The sequence below is a fragment of the Misgurnus anguillicaudatus genome, chromosome 22 (genome assembly GCF_027580225.2).
Source record: "Misgurnus anguillicaudatus chromosome 22, ASM2758022v2, whole genome shotgun sequence".
In the NCBI taxonomy this organism is placed as follows: Eukaryota; Metazoa; Chordata; class Actinopteri; order Cypriniformes; family Cobitidae; genus Misgurnus; species Misgurnus anguillicaudatus.
Window position 1 is genome coordinate 22,221,617 of NC_073358.2, and position 23,691 is coordinate 22,245,307.

At 36.4% G+C, this 23,691-nt stretch overlaps 1 protein-coding gene across 1 annotated transcript in view; it reads right to left on the minus strand.

The window, feature by feature from the left end:
• dmrt1 (doublesex and mab-3 related transcription factor 1) overlaps window positions 1–22,423 on the minus strand; it is a 39,350-nt gene extending 16,927 nt beyond the window's left edge. Inside the window, 4 exon segments of the mRNA XM_055200109.2 lie at window positions 4,259–4,403; window positions 16,003–16,148; window positions 21,293–21,470; window positions 22,035–22,423. Of these exon segments, the coding sequence (XP_055056084.2) occupies window positions 4,259–4,403; window positions 16,003–16,148; window positions 21,293–21,470; window positions 22,035–22,226 (661 nt within the window). The 5' untranslated portion in view covers window positions 22,227–22,423.
• Between the last annotated feature and the right edge of the window lie 1,268 nt (window positions 22,424–23,691).

Consider the following 23,691-nt stretch of genomic DNA (forward strand, 5'->3'; position numbering starts at 1 on the left):
TAGCGACGCGAGAAAGTTAAGAAAAATGTTTACTTTATGCAAATGTCGAGCGAATTTCGGGAACGACTACCAATGAGAACGAATCAGTGGAGTTCACGTCATCCTTCTCTCGTCAGTTACTGGCGTGGATGGTACTCATTTGTTTATGACAACCAGAGTTAGAAACGCCTCATTGAAAAAGACGGGCGACACACAGCGATAACATCGCTGGCTGTCTGAATGCGGCATTATTCTGATTATTTTTCGATAAACGCACACCTAACCTGTCAAATTTGTTAAAAATACCATCAGAGCAATGTCTGTGGTAACCTTTTTATAAGCAAAATAATTGAGAATTGATCGTTTGAATTATTCGAAAATAATGCACACCTGCGAAGTAATGCTTTATCACCTTGGGTGTGCATTATTTTTGAATAATTCAATGGCCCGTCGTCAATTATTCCTTCCTTTAACTCTTTCCCCGCCAGCGTTTTTTTTTTTAAAGTTGGCAGCCAGCGCCAGCATTTTTCATGATTTTCACAAAAGTTTAATGCCTTCCAGAAAATGTTCTTCTTTAAATATATAAACAAACAATATCAAATGAAAGAACAGAAAAAAACATTTCATCCTACCTTCATTAGTTCTCGTGTAATCCCCTCTCAAACATGGGTAGGTTTCTTTAAAAACACCCAATTTTAAGCAAAAAGCTGAGATAATTCAATTTTTGTGAAGGACTTTTGATAGAGATCAGATGCAGAGCGATCTTTAAAACATACACGGAGTTCTTTCTCTTTCACGTGAGGCACTACTTACGGGTTGTATAAGTTGCGGATAATAGCGGTATTGCGGAAAGACGAAAAATCTCGTCATTGGCGGGGAAGCGTTTTCTCTTAATTGACGAGATATCTCGTCAATGGCGGCGAAAGAGTTAATATTTAATATTTGTCCAATTCTTTACAATAGAAATGATACACCCACTGTAATTCTTGAGCAAGAACAAGCAGACATTAAATAATGTTAACTAAAAGTCAGTGTTTAAACTGCTGAGACACTTCACATCTTAATTATTAACGAACACAACGTGTCTCAGACTTTATACGAGTTGCCAAATGAACATTATTGGAAACTCGACTTTATGCTAACATAATTTCACCTCCACAACAAATCTTGTGACGTTTTAATTTCGTTGCGCAAGATTTTGTCACACATGCAGGCAGCATAAAAAATACTTTTTTTATAATCTGTCTCACCCCTCTTGATATTTGTGATCATGTGAACAATTCAAATTCAACACGTGCAAACTGTCTACTAAACGAAAACTTAAAGCACCAACACACTATAAGATATTAAGACAATTTTGGGTTCAATTCTGCCCTTCCAACAATCCTATGTGTTTGTTGTATTAAAGCACCAAAATGACAATATCAGGACCAAGGTGCAGTTTTACTGAGAGATGGAAACTGGCTTATCATAGATGACTCAATGACCTGACCTTTATGTTAGTAATAATTTCCACTGCACATGGCTATAAATATATGTATATTCTTTAAACAAACAATGCGACATGCAGTTTCTTTTCTCTTTTTTGCTTTTTTAAGCACAGCATTAAATGTTCAAACTAACTCTAAAGCCTAGTGCATGTAGCTTCTTATGAACTCTTGCCCTAACTGTAACTCTAGCCGGGTTAGCGAAACTCTGTAACAACCAAATAATGGGAGAAATGTAACAGCACTTAACCCCAAGGGCACAAGCTGTGCCTGAGTTCAGTACATGTTCAAAAGGGGATTAAAACAAACAGGACGGATTAAGTGTTAAAAAGCTCCATGGCCTCTCTGTTAGATGAGACGTTACACCTCTTCCTGCTAAATTTCCTCTCAATTGTGTTGGGAGAGAAAAGTATAATTCACCTTTGTAATTCTGTGATGAAAAAAAAATGAATGGGCTCTTTGATTGCTCCTATAAGATTGTGTTTTTTTTCCGGAAATGCTTTACTAGTTGTCCGCTACCTCTGAAATGATATCACGTTCTGAGCAAGAACTACTGTATGTCATCTGTTAAATTTGTGGCTTGTAAACGGCTTCAGGCCGATCGATATGTCAAAACAACATCACATATGACATTCAATTAAGTGTAGGTGACTGGCTTTGTAATAACTTGTGAATAAAGCAATTTTATTTATTTGTATTCAAATAAAAGCTGTACTGATGGACACCAATAAAAAGTACCATGATGCATTAAAGGTATGTATCACATGATAATACCACCATGGTACTTTGAAATATATAGTACTATGTTACTGAATGATACTGTACTATATTTACACTCTATTGAATGAATACCATGGCATTACCAAGTGTAAAACAACATGGTATTACCACAGAACTACATCTAAAGAAAGCATAGTAATTATTTTGTTATGTACTGCAAAAGTCAATGCCTTTACAACACAGGAGGTATGTTTTTCCTAAAGGCCACAACATTTTAAATTTTCCTTACTGTAAATCCCCTTGCCTACATGAAGGAAAATCACTCTTTCTACTCCCGAATAATAAAGTTGGCCCAGTCCACAAGACAAAACTAACTTTGAATACTCCAACAATAAACAACGGCACAAAGAAAAACACAGCATGAGATAAAAAGGTAAAACCTATAGACTGTCTCGTATAACATTGAAATTTCAACATAACTCACAGTGGGCACATCATCTTACGGGCTGAGCGGCTGGCGCGGGGTGGGGGGCGGATGCGGGGCGGAGGAATGGCTGCCCTGGTGGGTGATGGAGTGCAGTGTCACCTACGCCTAGTCAATTTATGGCGGAGCGCTGCTGACGAGCTCCTAGCAGTAAAGAGCGCACAGGGGCGTATTTCACAGCGAGCTGAGTTTTATGAAGAACACTTCGACGCCCCGGCGGGCCGCCGCTCGTGACGGATGGAGAAAGACGCATGACAAGCTTCATCATTGTTTGTAAATCTTAACTTGTTCCTGCTCACTAACCCCAGAGGCAATTTTCCAGAGACAGCTGTGGGGGCTGCCCAGAAAGGACAGCGCCACACTTCTGAAGGTTATTTGGCTGATTATCCCGGCACTAAAGAAAATAAACACCCACAGTGTACGGACACGCAGAGATAGACTCAGGGGCAGAGTCATCTAAAACAATGCTACATTGTGTCTTATTGTAAGGCTACTTTATAGAATATGCTCGTCTCTTTTTCTCCAAGACTAAATGATCTCATGACATGTTCATGCAGTAATTTGTCAAAGTCCTCTATGGTTACTAGCGCACAACAATGCTGGGAACAAAATCCAGAGAACGACAGCTAAGGTCTAATTGTAACAATTGCGAATATGACACTCGCAGAAAGTCTGTGTAGTTTCTGTTTGTTTGCTAGATAGTTACTACTTACTGGCCCGAATGAATAAAGCCTAACTATCCTGTTGTTCCTAGATATGGCTCGAGTTATCCAAGTTTAATACTTGTTTCCTAATTTTATGCGCATTTTATGTTTGTCTAATTAAAAGAAATCATAATGATGACAAACCACTCAGTATGAGTTTATCATATACGGTAAATATAAAGTGGACAAAAATCCATTATTGCTGGCTTGTGTGTATCTGTGTTTTGGAGATGGGACCACCCAGCTGCGAGTGTTTTGTGTTGTAATGGAACATAAAACCCCCTACAATGATAGTGGGGGTGACAGGCACCCTCATGTTTTAAACACTTCAAATCAGCATGTAAAAATCATTAAGATCCAGCGCAGGTGCCAAGCTTGTATAGGGGAATGTTGGATCATAGGACCGCACCAATTATACTTAAGGCGAGCACTCAGATGTCCTTTAATACCAAATCTGAATTGATAATGTTATTTTAACCAAAAAGCATGTCAGTAGTGTAACACTGTCACACTGCATATGCCATATATGCAGTTTATATTTAATATTAAATGAAAAAAGAATCAAGTAAACAATTAAGGCATTCCATGTTCCACATTAACACTGGACTTTTTGTAATAAAAAAAATGCTAACATACAATTTATTATGTTCTTAGATTAAAATTACAACGCTTATCACACGGTCCTTGTCTCTTTAAATCTGAAGTCACCAGAACAAATGACCCTCATAAAAGTTTTACCTTTGAATTTATTTATTTTTATCAATTTTACAGCGCCCTTGACTCCCTCAGATGTTCTTGCTCACACTGTTGATAATCTCTGGATAAAAGTTTATGGGCCTAAGAGCATGTGTATGTGTGTGTGTGTATGTGTGTCTGGGACTGACCTGCTGCTTTGGTCTCAGGGCAGGTATTGGGTGGGACACAGGCGGCCGTGCCGAGCCCCTGACTCAGGTAAGATGAATAGTAGGAGTGTGTGCAATACTAGGGCGACACGTTATGGCTGGACAGACGGCCGTCTCCAGTAGGCATCTGTTTCAGAAGGAAAGGATGCAGGTGGAGAAAGAAACCGTTAATTCAACACAACTCAATACTTCATTTAAACCAAGCAAAATCAAATTATTTCCAAGTATTTGGAAATGTTTTTTTTTATGACTTTTTTTCTACAATTTGTTTCATTATACTGTCTCTGTCTGAACTTAAACGTACAAACATCTGCACCTACTCTACATATCTATGGACAGGGTTGTAAAGTGCGACATACATTACTGTGCAAAAGTCTTAGGCCACCACCACCAACAGACTTGTTGTTTTAGAAGTTTTAATGTCATCCATATTTATTTTTCAATTTATTTTATTAAGATACAAACTGAAAAGGAAAATATGTACAAAAAATAAATATTTAAATTTCCAGGTGTCTTTTTTAAGCATCATCTGTGTTTAGTGTGACCTCTGTTGGCACTAAACACATCTTATAAAACGACTCGTTCTGGTTCTTCATTCTGATTGGTTGAAACGCGTTCTAAGCCGTGATAAAATACCCCGGTAAACCCACGGTTCAGACCGCATCACAAGTATCACTGCGCCACTGTTGCTGCTTACTGATTTATGAAAATAAACACCACAGTCTTTAATCATTTTTTTATTTTTCTACATTTGCACAATTATGGCGATATCCAGATAAATGTCAATAAATACTGTTGAGTCATTTCGTCAATAAAAAGAAAACGTTCTCTGGGTTGTTTTGTCCTAAATTGATATTTCCGCTATTATCCACTAGATGGCAATCTTACCCAACTTAAACACTGACACATTGACTCGAAACAACAGCATTGTGGTTGATTTAGCGTGACGTGTAAGTTTTGATGGCTCTGAATCTGATATCTTCCAAAAGTTCTTCACAAAAATGGAATTATCTCCGCTTTTAGCTGAAAATTTCAGAGGTGATAACTGATAAGAGAACAAATGAAGGTAGGATGAAACAGTTTTTTTGTTGTTGTTGTTGTTGGAAAGCGTATATGGTCTGTTCTTTCATTTGATATTTTATGTTTATTTAAAGAAGATAATTTTTCTGTAAGGCATTAAACTAAAACTGGGTGGCAACTTAAAAAAAAAACGCTGACAAGGAAAGAGTTCAGCATGCTTCCAAGCATATTTGATCATCACTTCAACAGTTGCACAATATAAATGTTAATGTATATTTTAGATGAATGTTGATTTATAAAAATAAACACCACAGGCTTTAATCATATTTACATTGTGTGTTGCTTGAGAATTGCGCTCTGTTGCAGCAACACTTGATTCTGAGGAACTACTTTGTTTGGCAGAAGAGTAATATTTGTACTAATATAATTACAACTTATTTGTGTTTCATTTTGTGAAACCCTGCTATGCATATGAAGTAACAGTTTTATAAACGCAATAAACCCCGCGAAGCAGTGGAGTTACAGTGCATTTTATAACAGCTAAGGGGGTTTTAGGCACTCCGCTTCTCATCGTGCCTAACAACGCCCCTTAGCTGTTATAAAATGCACTGGTAACCCACTGCTTCTTGGGGCTTATTGCTTTATTGAGCGTTTTTGAGCAGAATGAAGTAAAAAGACTAATTTCTTTAAAATTAGAAATTAGGATTTAATTTCTTCTTAAAAAGGAGTTACACATCTTTGTGCGTTAAGCTTTTAACACATTATGTGTAATTTTAACAAAGTTAAATGTGTTGTTTCAATAATAACACAGAGATGGATGGACACGCTAAATGTTGTCCCAGAATCAACACTAATCTAATGTGTTGTTTTTAACACATTCGTTCAAAGGGAGTAGGTTTAAGACATCCTGCTGTTTCCTGCTATTGTTCAAGTAGAAGGGGAGTTTACCCTAAAAACTTGACACATCAGTTTACATTTTATACAGTTTTTAATCCTAAATACACATTTCCTGTATCTTCTGGATGTATTATATTAAAAAGACTGAGAAACCATTATATATGATCACTATAACATTGCAAAAACATCAATTCTAATTCTGGCATGGTGGCCTGACTTTTGCACACTACTGTATATTGCACTAAAGGAAAACTATTGCATGTGCTATATAAAAAATGGTCTGTGTGAAGAATACATTTTCCATTGTAGCACGCGTGCGAATGTACAGTTTTGCATGTTCCTAACAGGTGCTTAATATTGTCTAAAGTGAGTGTGTGATATTGACGGCGCACTGTTATTATACATGGTAGTTGTAGTCTATTGTGCAATTAAAACTCGCGTCCCTGCTGCATTGAGTCATTTCGTTCAACTACATTATCACAATTGCTAACACGCCCATAAATTGTACAACCCTGCTAGTTGAGCGTGTTGATGGGAAAATGCACGTTAAATAGTGCAAGCTTAGTTGGACAGAGTCTACTCCAAGAAACAAGATATGCGTTAGCAGTGTATGTTAATAGTTAACGATTTGGGAAAAAATGTTATTTAATGTTAAACTATTAGCAAATAAAACTTTGTCTAAAAACTATTTTTGTAATAGTTTGTATTTTTAGTGCTCTGTATGGGTACTTCATGTAAGTGATGAACTTCATTACTTGTATATGTATTACAGATATGATAACTTAATGGTAATGATGAAGTTTTATGTTTGTGCTACAACAGTTTGGCCTGTGCTACAAAACTTTCAACCTCTGTAGCATCAGTGCTATGTGCAAAAAAGTTAATGTACAGCCCTGTCGATGGACATCATTTAGTTCTACTGCACACTCCATTTATAAAATACTTTACAGAACTGAGTCCTGTACACTTTATACATGTGACACTATGAACCCTGGTCTGAGACAGAGAAAAAAAAATGGTTAAAATGGGTCATGGTTGACCCCTTACCAAGAGGTACCGATTGTTTTTTTTCTCTATTTTTAATAAACTGCAACAAACCGCTCCGGCAAGTTTTTTTCTCTTGTGAAAACTTTAAAATAAGCTGTCTACTTGGCAGCACTGAGGCTTTAGGGTGTTTTCAATTTCGCTTTTATGGAATTTGATTTCTGTCAGCCAGTAATATGTCACCATTTACTGTCCACCCCATCAACCCTGACAGTTTTATAAACTGTTATTTAAACAGTGTCAGCCTCTTGTATTGCCTATGACAAATATAATAGAAATCGAACTGGGGTTTTTTCAGGAGTAGCCCACCAATACTTACACTACATGAAATTTAAAACAAACAAAAAAACATGTGAAAAAAAAAACATTTTAGTGCCGCAACAAGCAAGAAACAAACAAACACTAAAGGGGCGTTCACATTATAACAATAACTATAGCGTTAACTATAACGATAACTATATTTGCGTCCACATCACTGCTCATGCGCGCGGCACTCACACAAATCACTTGCCTTTAATGACATTAACTAATATTGCATGTTTCGTGTAATAAAAACTTCTGCAATTGTTTACATGTCACTGAATGTGTAAATATGCTGTTCTTGATGCATTTACACAGTGGCTAACCAGCAGATGTTCTCAACACACGTTTCACGTAACTCTAAACAGTGAATCTAATAGTTTGTGTAATCTAATATCTTACCTTTTGGCGTAGTCAGTGTGGTAGGGAAGAAGCATTACTTAATCAATTTCACAGCAACTTCATCAGCGCAGAATATCTGAGGTAATTTTATTTTATAGACCTCAGCAATGAGCTTTCCCACTGTCATTTCAAGTGCGCATGCACATGAAGTTCAAATAGATTTGATTGGCTGTCAATGGTTTATCGTTCATCAGGGGGGGAAACGGTCAGAAAGTGATCCCAATGATATCGTTCATTGTATCTTTATCGTTATAGTAGTGGTGTGAACTCTATTCTCCTTAATATAAAACGATTTTTAAAACTATATTTTTTATAGTTATAGCTATTGTTATAATGTGAACCAGCGGTTTATATTTTACCCAACCAGGAGTTAAAACAACCAAGCATTTTTTGGGTGTATATGTATGTGTATTGTAAAAAGTCCATCTCAGAAGGCACTTCATTCAACTTAGTTTTTTCGAGATATACATTTTATCAGTATGTGTGTCTGGGCCGTCGCCAGAACATACAGAATGGGGGGCATACAGAAAGAAATAGGGGTGGGTAATATATCGTTATGGGAATGTATGGTTTGGCTGTCTCTGGCGATACGATAATTGATGCTTTGGCATCAAATATCGATAAATTAATCAACAAACAAGATGCCCTAAATAGATTTCCCAGCATCATTACTTAATGGCTCCTTGGGGTGGTGCTAATAGATATTAGACATTGCATAGATGAGAGATAGAGAGAGCAGGAGAACTTATAAATTAACACCAAAATTACAAATATAAAAGTATTTTGGTTCCTATTACAGTTTGATCAATTGTGCAAAATGACAAGTGCAACAAACGCATATAGAGATGTCTATTTATTATCAAAGTATTTGTCAGTAATGCAGTTATTAAGGGGAAAAAGTAAATGAATTGCATTCATTGATATAAGGTGTGCACCTAAATTTTCAGCTTGCACTCCTAAAACGTTTAGCTTTTTGTGGACTTGCATAAAGAGACAAAAGTTGCACTTTATCTTTTTCTGGACAGTTAGTTTTTATAGTTTGTCAGATATCGTTGTTAGCAAGCAATACATGATTATCAGAGAATCACAACAACGTGATACTACCGTTACCGTGAGCCATGTATCGTGTATCGAAGCGTACCGTGATGTACCCTTCGATTCCCACCCCTAGTGAGAAACAGACTTGACAACTAAAACCCATTTAAAATAGACAAACACAAGGCTGTCATGTAACCTATACACGCGATGTAAACAAGAGTTTTCAGTTCCACCAGCAACGCAATAATAATAACGATACATGCAGAAAGCAACAAACAAACGTGACCTGTAGCATATTAAAGTGTACTCACCATTAAGCTAATCGGGGCAGGTCGCAGGAGTAAAATATCTTACTTAATCTTTCCTCTGATGTTTGTTTTTACCGTGTGAGTTTTTCTCATAAGCTGATGATGGCACAGCAAAAATACTGTATGTTTACTGTAACCATCTTATATTATTTATATCTACTATGTATTATACCACAACCAACTTTTACTTTAATAAACAGATTGTCTAAAAACAAAATATAAACGTATTGGAAGGTATGATGCTGGAGACTTGCCATTGGCTTGTTGCATTTGAATAAATAATGAGGCGAAATAATTACAGGGGCTATATTGGAGATGTGTTACTATAAATGTAATTTTGTTTCATACTATTACGTTTAATGTAATAATGCGTCAAATTTTCTGATTTATAGTTACTGTTGTAGAGATTAGTAGTTCCTTTTCTATGGTTTAAAAACTGCTGAAGAGAGCGTGCAGTGCACTACACATATATAAAAGCTGTCAAGTTCAAGCAACTTTTTTGTTTTAAATAACAAGTTTGACCATACCATAAGGGGGAAACGCTGTTTCATCTGGGGGGAGCACTGCCCCACTAATGTCCCCTTTTGTGACGGGACTGATGTGTGTTCTCTAAAAAAAAAATCAAACCCACTGCCTTGGTGTTGCTAGTGCCACGCTCTAGCAATTGCGCTTCAAGAACATGCATTTCTATCCCACTCTTAATGTTCCATAAAATTAAACAAACAAAATAAGTGGAATAAAATGCATGCAACATTCAACATCATTCCCTATGATCTCTATCTCTATAGGTATGAACATTCCAGACAAAAATCTGGTAACACTGCAGTGCCTGCTGCAAACTCCTGAAACACAGTATCCAGATGAATTCTAACTGCTCACAAAAAATTATCTCAGTCTTTATGAAAAAGACGTTTTAGCTTTGTGCCACCTCAGCAGTGTTAGATCCGGAGCAGCCTTATTAATAAGGGCTGGCTGGGCTCCCTTACCTCCCTGAGTGAGCTTATCTGGCACCATCAGTTGTCTGGATCCTCTACGCCACCCTCATATTTTCATTCTCCACCTGCAGTGCAGCGGAGCTCCACTCGCTAGAGGTGGTAGAGGGCGGGAGATGGACACACTGAGATAAAGGCCAGATGAGGAGGAGCATCACCTAGCCCTATTACCTCCTGATCAAACAAACCCCAATAGAAGTGAAGGAGCAGTGATGGAAAGCTGAGTGAACAGGCAATGTTCAGACTGTTCTCAAGACTGAATACAATTCTTCCTCTGGTGCTAAGGATTATTAAAACTAACTAAAAAATTGAAGCTACTCCACTAACTACATTCTTTGTTCAACAAACATGACATAATATATCATCACTCTATTTTTATCACATTTTATCTTGTACACAGATTTACACCAAATTTAACCAAGTATTCCTATATCTGATTCGTTTTAGTGAATTTGTTTGTTGACACAAGAACCACAAAACTTCTTAAAGAAAAATAATTAGTTAAATCCTGCTGCTTGTCATTAAAGGGATAGTTCACCCAAAAATGAAAATTCTGTCAACATGTACTAACTTTCATTATGCTACAAACCTGTGTACATTTCTTTGTTCTGATGAACGCAAAGGAAGATATTTAAGGAAATGTTTGTTAACAAACCGTTCAAGGACCCCATTTACTTTCATGGTATTCTTTTTTCCTACAATGGAAGTGAATGGGGTCCACTATTATGCTGTCTCTTCGTTAGATTCAGTTTTAAAATGCATTCATAAATAAATTGTTCACTGACTTTAATGTAGTTAGCTACTTTTTGATTGTAACTTGTACTTTACATAGAAATTAAGAGTAAATGGGTACTGTAATAAATTACAAATACATGTAGTTTAAATTGTTACATTAATTATTTGCAGTTTAAAATAATAATGCATGATATTCTACATACAGAATACACTCACCTAAAGGATTATTAGGAACACCTGTTCAATTTTTCATTAATGCAATGGTGTAATGGTGTGGGGGATGTTTTCTTGGCACACTTTAGGCCCCTTAGTGCCAATTGTTTAAATGCCACGGCCTGCTTGAGCATTGTTTCTGACCATGTCCATTCCTTTATGACCATTATGTACCCATCCTCTGATGGCTACTTCCAGCAGGATAATGCACCATGTCACAAAGCTCGAATAATTTCAAATTGGTTTCTTGAACATGACAATGACTTCACTGTACTAAAATGGCCCCCACAGTCACCAGATCTCAACCCAATAGAGCATCTTTGGGATGTGGTGGAACGTTCGCTGGATGTGCATCCCACAAATCTCCATCAACTGCAAGATGCTATCCTATCAGTATGGGCCAACATTTCTAAAGAATGCTTTCAGCACCTTGTTGAATCAATGACATGTAAAATTAAGGCAGTTCTGAAGGCGAAAGGGGGTCAAACACAGTATTAGTATGGTGTTCCTAATAATCCTTTAGGTGAGTGTATATGGACACATTTCAAGTACAGTACTTCATCGTTGCGTTATTGTTACAAATATAAAATATGTTTTTAAACATACTGTTCAATGTAAAAAGTATTTTTACACAAACATAATAATGATGCATCACATCACTGGCCCACACGCAAACAAAATGCTTGCTACTACTAAATATTACATCAACTTTCCTAATACACAACTAAAAGTATTCAATAGCTGATGATGACAAGAATGTTAATTAAACTAATACAATAAAGTTTTATTTTCGATTCGGCTCTGTTTTGAGCAAAGCATACTACAAACAATCATAAGAAAGCTTGTCTTTTAAATGGTCAAATGAAGCAATCTGAGTTCCCTCCCCCTCTACCGAGCTGTGCTTAAACAGTATAGCCCTATTTTGATATGAGCAATATCATTAACCTTTGCAATTCAAACCCTGGGACACAGTGAAGAGATGGAGGCGGTGACCCTGGAGCAATATGTCGCCATCAGGGTCCCAAGTGCACAAATATTCTGAAATATGGCCCCATCCTGCTCATGTGTATATAACACTCAGAAATGAGTCCCTGGAGAAATATAGATTTAATTTACTTCACACATGAGTAGATCAGGTTTGATACAATCAGGATACTTTACAGTATAAATCAAAGTCTCTGTATACACAGGCTAATCTCCATATTAAAGTCGTATGAAGATTCTGTCTCATGTCAGTGGGCCCCGGCTGATTAATAAGCTTGTAAAACTGTTGCGATGAGATCATGCTATATCAAAGTTGAACGGGCCATGACTTTGAGGATGCCCTCAATTTCATGCTGTCCAATTTGATATCTTCTAACAGAGATCTTCATATACTGTATGTGTAACACAGGCTGATTTAGATAGTGTCCACACTGCTGCCAAGACAGATTCTGTACCCAAGTCTCAATCTTGCATGGTATGTACCAGACTCATGTGGAAGCTGATTACTTTGCATTAAATCTGATTATAAATTAGTTAACTATACAGTTTAAATATGCTAAATTGACAAAGCCAACGTGCTTCAGACACATCAACGGAAAACCAGTGCCATAACTTCTATTATCCAATTCCTTTTATCCTATCCGATTTTATACAGGGTCAAAACATTTGCCATGATACTGAACATTTGAAATTTTTCACATACCAAGTATATTCTGATAATAAACACTTAAACACAAGTTTTAGGATTCTGAAAATAAAAAAAACTTTGCGTAGAACATAATATATATTTATAAATATTAATAATATATCATATAAATATTCTGCGATATTTATTCCTACACACATCGAAAATGCTAAAAATGCTTATTTTCAACCCAGCGTTGGGTCAACCTATGCTGTGTTGTTTCAATCCAAAATGCTGGGTTGTCTTAACTCATTGTTGGGTCAACCTTTCCTGGGTTAATTTAAACCAACAGATGGGCTCATCCCTTTTTTTGACCCAACGCTGGGTTGAAAATAACAGTTTTTTTAGAGTGTATGTAAATAATAATAATAAAAATAAATTTGTGACACTGACCGTGTAAAATTTTTTGTACAATATGTATATGATCATTCTGAAAGAAAAAAAAACATCGACAGCATGCTTGTCAAGCAAAAATTAGGCCTTACTATTTACTTAATTTATCTAACAATTTACAATTTATGTACACATTTATGCCGTATAAAGTACACAAACAATGAAGAATCGTCTGATGACATGCCTGCGTCCTCAAAACGTCACACAACAGTGTGTCTTTAAAGTCTTTTATTAATTAAAACATTTTCTATATTTTTGTATATTTGGTGAGCCGACCTTACTTTCACTTTTCTGATAAGATTTTTAGTCGAGCACCTACAGTACTGTGCAAAAGTCTGTGTTTACACCAGCCGCGGTAGAGGCGTCAAGTGATTTCAATGTGAAGTCGTGTAAAGACGCTTTGACGCGCATCTGGAGGTCTCGCAGCGCGAATGAGGCGTTTAGCACGGCGCGGTAGACGCGATTCCGCTTTATCCGCATGTGTAGCTTGCGTGAATGGCGTGAATTGAGCGTTGCCGCGGCAAGCACGAGTTGAAAAATTTGAACGCATCGCGTTAACCAATCAGGAGCTTGCTCTAAAAGTGACGTGATTGCAGGATGCGAGCAGAGTCGCAGAAGCCCCTCCCATGACGCAAATTTCCGTGTGAATGTCTCGATGAGTAGAATTTCATGCTTGAATGAAGCGAGTAAACTCAAAATGTTCAGGCAGTAAATTTGACGCCTCAAACGCAGCTGGTGTGAACCCACGGTTAGGCCACCACCATCAGACTTGTTGTTTTAGAAGTTTTAATGTCCATCGATATTTATTTTTCAATCTATTTTATTAAGATACAAACAGAAAATACAGGAAATATGTACAAAAAATAATTAATTTACATTTCAAGACTAAATGTCTTCTTTAGGCATTGACGGTGTTTAGTGTGACCTCTCTTGGCACTAAATACATCCTTAGTGTTTTTGAGCAGAATGAAGTAAAAACAAACATTTCTTTAAAATTATAAATTAGGATTTAATTTTAATTAGGTTTAAGAGATCCTGCATTTTCTTTTTAATACTATATACACATTCCCTGTATTTTCTGGATGTTTTCTATTAAAGAGACTAAGTAACAATTATATCACTATAACATTGCAAAAACAGTAAATCTAATTCTTGCATGGTGGCCTAAGACTTTTGCACAGTACTGTATTTTAGGTCAATGTGTGTGCTTTTGTTTTCTTTTTGCAGGATAAACACACCAACGCAATTTTTGTTGTTGACTTTTGTTATAGGTTTGAAACTGAAATATCACAATGTTAATTTATGCTTACTCTACAACCTTTATTTATTTAACCTTAAAACTTATTTGGCCACTATAAAAAGATAAAGTTTAATCAAACTTGTCTTTTCTGTTCTTGTTAATCCTATGGGAATCATGGGATAAATGTACAAACTTGATAAGGGTTAGAGAACCTCCAATGACAGAATTAGTTGCGGTTCCGGCTGGAGGGAGCAGGGAAATGTAAACAGCATGTAAGAGGTGTAGCATGGCATGAAAGCTCCACACCTTCCTGCTGTGTTCGCCCAGTGGCTTGGAACGATGGCACAGGTATTATCACTGTACACCCAGTACAGCAGCTCACCACGCACTGCCAACTTCAACAAACCAGCCGGGTCCAATGACAGCAACCCCTATCAACACTGCAGCAAGACACTTAATCACCTTATTACCGCGGCCTGGGCTACATGGGACGCAGAGTGGATGAGAGTGGAGGTGTGCGCCTTATGCTGGCGTTCACACGGATGTGTGCTCGTGTGAGGTATACTCTAGGTCTAAATGGTTGACCAGAGAGGGGGATGAGTTTTGGGTCAAGGGATTCATTCAAAATAAATTTTCTTTGAGTCTTTGTTCCTGGATGGAGGTTTTAGTCAACATTGTCATTTGTTTTCCGGTTATCTTGTATCAAACTTTACAAGTAGGAACATTATCTTTTCTACAATCATGTTTTTGGATACTTACTGTTATGCAACGTGCTTTATAATTTAAAAAATTGTGAAAAATCCAAGGAGGTTTTACATTTTTACATGTTTTTGAATCTAAAAAATGCATTTAGTTGTTATATAAGCACTGTTATCATGTTACTTTTAGCTATCACTATTTAAATTAGCCATAATATGTATGTACGACACATTTAATGTGTTATCCCTGAACTAACACACCTTCTGTGTTATTATTCATCGTGCCGCCCACCACGTCCTGTGATACTAGATCAGAAATGTCCTGTCTGCAAGTGTTCATTTATCACAAAATAGAGTAACGTGAGTAACCAACTCATTTAAATTTCACTAATTGTAACTGCATTACTTGATAAAAAAAATACTTTGTTACATGTTAATTACCGCTAAAAGTAGTAGAATTACAGTAATGGAATTCATTGTAACGCGTTACTCCCATCACTGTATTTAACACAACTTGTGTTGTCCCTTTCATTTATTTTAACATGAAATAACGCCTTAAATTGCATGACACACATGCAATGTTAATGTATAAAAAATTAACACATCATTTTTTGCAGTGCAGAACTACATGGGCATTGATTTCTGCAGAAATTTATGGAGCTCGGAGCTGAATTCTGCATGCACCTATTCTATGTGGTTTGGTTTATGACATTAATTTATAGCCCATGCATAAGAGCAGCTCAGCTGTCTGCACATGACATGTGAGGGCATATTTACCTGGTATTGCTGATAGTTGTACAGATTGCTGTAGTAGGAGGAGTAGCGTGAGGGCTGGTACAGGTTGTAATAGGTCGGATCAACCATCAGGTCAGATGTGCCTTCAGTGTGCCCTCTGCTGGTCGCTGCAGGCATGGAACGACATCCTGAAATATTAAAAAGACAACTCAGTTTTGTCTTATGCTCTTGTTTGAAATAAGCACAATACTTAATTGTAATAATAACACAAAGAATAGACAGCAACACAATAAAAGAGTTACTTAATCTAAAAACAGAAGTTCCAAAAATTCCTACTATAAATGTTTCCAGCACATTTTAGATTAGACTGACATGACAACCAAAAATAGGATTAATTGTAATGAAACAGTAACACCTCTGAAAATTTGGTTTAAACACAAATCATTTAATACAATTCTGTCTATATACTAAAGGCGTATATTGTTTATATATCTGCCTACACATTAACCCATCCATGATCCTTCATCAATGCATATAAATAGATTTTTTTGAAAGGGCTGCACAAATAAGACAAACAAAAAACATAATTGTCAGTTATTTCCCCTGATATTGTATTAACAGTTATCATCAATGTATAGTTGAGGCTTATTTATAAAACCTGTTATGTTTCAACTACACTCTAAAAACAAACGGTGCTATATAGCACCAAAAGTGGTTCTTTGCTCGTAATCATAGAAGAACCATTTTTAGTGCCATATAGCACCGGTGAAGCACCCATAAAGCACCAGTGTAGAACCATATAGGGGCCATATAGCACCACATATGGTTCTACATAGCACTATATGGTTCTACACGGGTGCTTCACCGGTGCTATATTGCACTAAAAATGGTTCTTCTATGATTACGAGCAAAGAACCACTTATGGTGCTATATAGCACCGTTTGTTTTTAGAGTGTAACAAGACAGTGATTAAAATAACATAAGGTTGGATTTGGTGACCTACACACCCAACTCAGAAATTGAGAAAAATATAGGATGAAAAAATTTACTTTTATGCCTCCAAAACACTCTTTGTTCAATATCTTAACCAAAACGCATCAAAACTTTCACAAATTCACAGAAGATCATCTTCTCACTGTAAGAGAAAAAGACAGAAAGCTCAGATTGCTTGACCTTGTATGTAAAGTAGCTCCGTTACAGTTAGTTTGTGCCCCCTACTGTTGTAAGCTTTCTTATATCACATCAAAAGCAACCATGTGATATCAGGTGCATTAAAATAATGGCACAGAGCCACAAAAACACTGTCCATGACAAGTTTTGTTATTATGTCTAGAGAAGTCAAGATGAGTTCAACTGTATGCCATGTGCCTATTTTCAGTTAATCTCTAATGAAAATATTCAAATACCACCAGTGCTTCATCTGTCAGCAACCAAAGAAGGTACTGAGAACAATTATAGACCGTAAGTAGCCTTGACCTGTTTGGTATTCAACTCCTTGCTTAATCCTATCGGAGCACAGGGAACACAACGTCTCTCCCGCTGATCGAACACATGAAATCATGTAAAGATGTGCCAGTTTTGTGCCTGATTGTATTCTGTGGTCTGAGGGGGCTGGAAGGATGGAGAGTCATGGGATGGGTACAAGATGTCCAAGGTCAGGGTTCCTTTATTCTTTTTTTAGAGTTATGAATAGTTTGATTTATTATCTCATAAAATGTATCTAATTCTTGAAACCTTCCCGGAAAGCAAAAGTCAACTTTTATTTAATTAAGGGAGCAAATTATAAGAATGGAAAATATTGGAGGTTAAGTATTAAACATGCTTGTTTGCTACACAATTCGATTTCAATAATCAACTAACTGAAGTAATCAGTTTCGCACGCTGATATTTTACAATAACAATGTAATAAAAATAATGTGTTACTTCTTGCAAAGATGCATAAAAAATGCACCCAAACATGAATATTCTGTCATCATTTACTTACCCTCATGTTGTTACAACCTTATATTAATTTATTTGTTCTGCTTAACATAAAGAAAGTTATTTTTTTAAACAAACCGTTTTTGAGCACCATTGACTTCCATAGTAGTATTTTTCCTATAGTAAATAGGATAATATCCTCCTTCGTGTTCAGCAGAACAAAAAAATATATACAGGTTTGTAACAACATGAGGGTGAGTAAATTATGACACACACTTATTTTTTGGGTGACTTATCACTTTAATATAAAGCATACCCCTATGACAGGGTATTTTGTCACACTATAAGCTATGGTAACCTAAAAAAGCTAATATTTGAAACATATTTGCAATTAAATTATACAACATGTGACAACACTGACCAGCCCCAACTTGACATTTTTGAAAACACTCCTGCCCTGAGAACAGCGTTTAAATTAACATATACATTCATGATATAGTTGACCCTTGCAGGTATATATGAAGAGTCTGGTTCCAAAAAGCGATAAACGCCTTTAAAAAAAAAAAAAACGAGTTACTGCCAAAATCAGTGTCTTATCAGGTCAGTATTTAAATGTAAATTCTTAATTTTACGCAAAATACAATATCCGCCATGTTATTCTGTAATCGTTTCTCCCTTTTTCCCTAAACGCGATAATCGCAACTCCTCCTTTTCTACAGAACGAAATAAATCCAATGCAGAAATTACAGTGCACCATTCCACACAATGTAAACAAACAATGGTGGTGCGTTGTGTACTCAGAATCCTAGTAAAATAATACTTTAATAGCATTGATAAACCTGTGATGTTTTCTGTGACGAGAAAGAAACGTAAGCCATCAACATTTACGTGAGAAGCACTCGGGAGACGGAAAATGCCGGTTGCTTGTTCCCCCGACAGCATCAAGCTCTCTCGTGCTAACACATTGACCCCAGGGAATCTTATAAAAACTTTTATTTTACACAAAGCCAACGAAAATCGAGCAGGACCAAACATTTTACAGCTGATCGCGGTCAAAAAGTTCAGCGACGACGTCAAGTATAAGCGCCGCAATGACAGTGTACTTAATATGACTAAGTAAGTGTTTTGATTAATGCCATTAATGTATATTTTTTTAATCAGTGGATACCACTAGTCAACTAAATGAGTATCACATGGCAAAGATGAATGCACATTTATATATTGATTCAATAGATTTATAGCATTTTGGAAAAAAAACTTGTCATGGATTTATTGCATTTTGTGGAAAAAAATATTATTTTTTATAATAAATCTTTGAAAATCAAATTATGGATTTGAATTTGTAATGTTATTATAACCTAAAGATGCTATGTGAAAGTTTGTAACAGAAAAAAAGTGGATTTCATCTTGTCACTTTCTTGGTATAGAAAACACATTTTTACCGAAATTAGTCAAAATAAATTTATTGCGTTTTGGAACCAAACTCTTCATATATACCAGTGAGGATTTTCATGGTTTTACCAAACAGCTTTCCTGTACAAAACTATGATCATTCAGATTTTTGTTAAGAGGCATTTACAAAAACCGGTTGAACTAGGTGTTTGATTCCAACATAGCCAACCACTAATACTAAAAATAGTCATTTGTGTAATTGGACTTTTCACTTAAAGGGACAGTTCACCCAAAAATGAAAATTCTGTCATCATTTTCTCATCCTCATGTTGTTCTATACCTGTATGAATTTCTATTTTCTGATGAACACAAAAGAAGATATTTTGATAAATGATGGTAAGCACACAGCTGATTGTGACCATTGACTTCCATAGTAGGAAAAACAAACGATGGAATGCAATGAGTACCATCAACTATGTGCTTACCACAATATATACAAGATATTTTTTAAATATCTTCTTCATTATTTATCACAATACCTTCATAATATTTGTTTTCCTACTATGGAAGTCAATGATTACAATCAGCTGTGTGCTTACAATCATTTATCAAATTATCTTTTGTGTTTATTAGAAAAAAATTATTCATACATGTTTAAAACAACATGAGGATTAGACAATTATGACAGAATTTTCATTTTTTGGTGAACTATCCATTTAAAACTTTACAGCAACTGAGATATAGCCTTTGACACACTGGTCTGAGAACTCAATTGTTATGGGTACTGTATACTGTACAGGGCTTAACATAAAGGACTGCCCGGGCCAATCGGGCCAGTAAACCATATTGTCACTTGCCCGATTGGGCCAGTGCTTCGCCCTCAGTCACTAAAATATATTTTCTCCCTTTGGCCGTTTGTCTGTAATATGTATTCTTATTCAATGTAACCATCAAGACAGATTTTAAGTGTTGAGAATGTTAACTTCTCAGGAATGTCATGAGGTTTCTCCTACCTTATTGGTTGTTGAACACATTCAACCACATGTGCGTTCCGCAACTACAAAACCGATCCGATCGAAAGTGGTTTCGACTACCTCTGGATGTGGTTGAAAGTGGTTGGAAGTGGACGAGCTCAAAACTTTTTGAACACCGTTTACACCTGGCATTAACGTCGTCCACTTGTGATCCGATCGATGAAAACGCATGTTAATGCCAAGTGTAAACAGCCTCACTGAAATCTGTATTTCTCCTGTCTCAGGGGAAACAGAGGGAATGATGCATGACCATTCAAAAACATGACTGGGTCTCTAACTATACAACGCTTAATGCAAATGGGTGAAGTGTCCCTTTAACTTGGGAAAAACACCATGAAAGGGACAATGTGATGTTTTTTACAGTTTGCCGTCAGTTTCCAGGTAAAGCAGACAAGTTGGGAGTCTTTTTCGTTGGAACAAGCAAAAAGCCGACAACACATAGCTTGCACGGTGTCAAAAGGGTTGCTGATAACCCTTTATCTGATCCACTGAACTTAATGGCAAAACGTATGAACGAAGAAAATTTGAAGCGCATTGAAAGACATCAACAAAGCATATTACTAACACTGTTTCAAATGATTAATAACATGTATATTTACACTTGACTATATTTTACTTTTGAATTATTATTTTAAATATGTGACACTAAAATCTTTTTTGGTGGGGCCAGTGAACATTTTGGCAGGGCAAGTAAAACCCTGAACCACTGGCCCGACTAGGCCAGTATAAAAAATTATATGCATTGAGCCCTGACTGTATGTTATGCCAATATCATTACAACATTGCCAATTATCCTTGACCTGCATGTGTTAAGCAGTATTACTTTTAAGACGTAAGGATAGTACTATAAATCATAAAATACAACAATAAACATTAGAATCACTTTATTTTTGTTCCTATACATGCAGTGCCACGTAATTATATATAAAACGTAATATAAAATGGTAAATCTATACAATTTAAAAATATTAAATTAATTTCCTCACCTGGGACAGTGGGAGAGGAGGGAGCACTTGTGGTGGTGGGTGATGGAGGTCTTGTGCCAACACTAAACACATAATCAACTACTGGCTCGTTCTTTACCAGAGGGTCAGAACCAGACAGGTTAACTGGATTGCAGATGCCCAACTCTTCCTCCTGGGCCTGCTGCCTTCGTAAAGCCACCTAACACAGCAAATACAGAGTAAACTCTAGGCCTGAAACTAGCACGGACAACGTTGAGCTCATAGGCAGTGTCATAAAAACAACACAAGTCCGAAGCATTTAATTCAACTTACATTTTTAGAAGAAAAAAAATATTTTAACAAAGCAGATTAAAATTAAATGATATGATGTGTTTTATTTGTGAGGATTTTAGCGCCAAATTGCAGCTAGCTGAAACAGTCGCAAACCGTACGTTACCGTTTTACATTGTATCTCCCACACGTATCTAGTAATATAAATATTTTACTTTACCATAAATGTATTTTGCAAATGTAGCAATACAAATACAATTGTTTGTAAACTCCACTACGACTGAAAAACGTGCGCGATGTCCGTTGGGGGTGAGGGGTTGTAGGTCATCGCAGATTCGTTTATAAAACACATTAAAAACAAGCACAACGTGCCACCAGATCAGAAGATAAAATCAAAGTGACTAAAAACAAACAAATTAAAACTACTACTTAATAATTGTAAATCAGGTGCTTTTCGCCAGGGTAAGTTAGGTGGAGCAGTGGTATAAGTTACCTGGGCAGCCATGACCCGCTGTCTTTCCGCAATAAGTCTACATTTCTGACACTGGCAATCCTTCCAATTACAGAAGCGCTTGTGTCCTTTCAGCGGCGACACGAACCCGTGATTCCTGCAGCGAGAACACTTGGGCATCCGAGCCATTTTCCTGCCCGTCCGGGAGGCGCCGTTACTCTCTTCCTCACTCATTATGACAGAAGACAGTGATGAACTCTGTGGAAAGCGGGAAGGCTTTTGTTTAGAGCCTGGCTATCAGGCCAGCTGATTATAAGGTGGTTACAAGGTGAGGGAGAGGTTCCGAGGTTTGATACAAGATCATTTGCAGGCACATTTTGGCGCGAGGGACATTCCGGCGCGCGTGGGAGCTGATGTTCAGTCTCTGCAGAGAGCAACTCACTCACTACTTCTCATGATATGATGATATCAGAGAATAGTTTACAAACATACAGATTTATAAATGTAGGTATTAATTAATTTCAGAGAGATATACTAAGAACGAGTTATAGAAAATTATTTAAGCATTAATAAATAAATAAATAAATTATTAGACGAAAAATAAGATACTACTTTGTGTTGTGAACCCTGTCGGACTAATAGAACTGTATAATTTCATCAAAGACTGTTTTTAATAGTTATTTATGAGTCACTTGTTTGTCTATAGAAAAATCCTCTATTTTTTGCTTTTCAGCATCTTCGCCATATCTGACCCTTTTCCAACAGTGACTAGATAAATGGACTGTGGGCATGGACACTAGAAATTAAGAATTAACCAAAGATCAATAAACATTTTGAGTTATTTTTAACCCCAATAAGTCCCTTAGGGTCAATTTTACCCCCAAGCCACTTTTCTTTAGTTTAAAAACATGGTTCCCTTCATCTCAGTGGAATAAGACTTTGTGATTTTTCCAGATTATCTGTCAAGATTCATATAAAAAAACTGGGCTTGAAAAAAAATTACCAAAAGAGGCCCTTTGGGGGTAAAAATGACCCCAATTGAAATGAATGGGAAATGCAAAAAAAAAGTTTTCCTTTTAGTTGTCAAAAAAAATCAATGCATCCAGAATACATCTGAAAATTTTAATACAGAAAGGTAGGCCTGGTACTAGAGCACAAATGCAATATAGAAAAGACATGCTCAATCACACACACACACACACACACACACACACACACACAAAGGTATGACTGCCACAGAGAGTATTTTTTAACAGAATTTGTCAAGAAACAGCCACAGATGCAAAACAAAAATGTAAAATGCTCACACAGGTGTGTGCGCGCAAACACACACACACACACACACACACACACACACACACACAAGCGCACATACAAACATACAGTAAGACTTACACACACAAAAAAACACAAACACACACACACACACTTACATTCAGTCAAATTTCTGTGGCATTTTGTAAAAACAGACATTTCAAAATGCATCAAAAACTACAAAAAATTCTGCTATTTGAAATAATTTTTATTTTTAATGTCCTTTCTAATGTTTATATAAACATAAATTCACAAAATGTATCACTAAAGTAGTGATGTTGAGCAGTTTGCCACATTCAGTAAAATGAATGAGTCTCTATGGGCAATGGTCAAAATGATTTATTTCCTAAACTGTAATTCTTGTTTTTTTTTTTCTAAACACCAA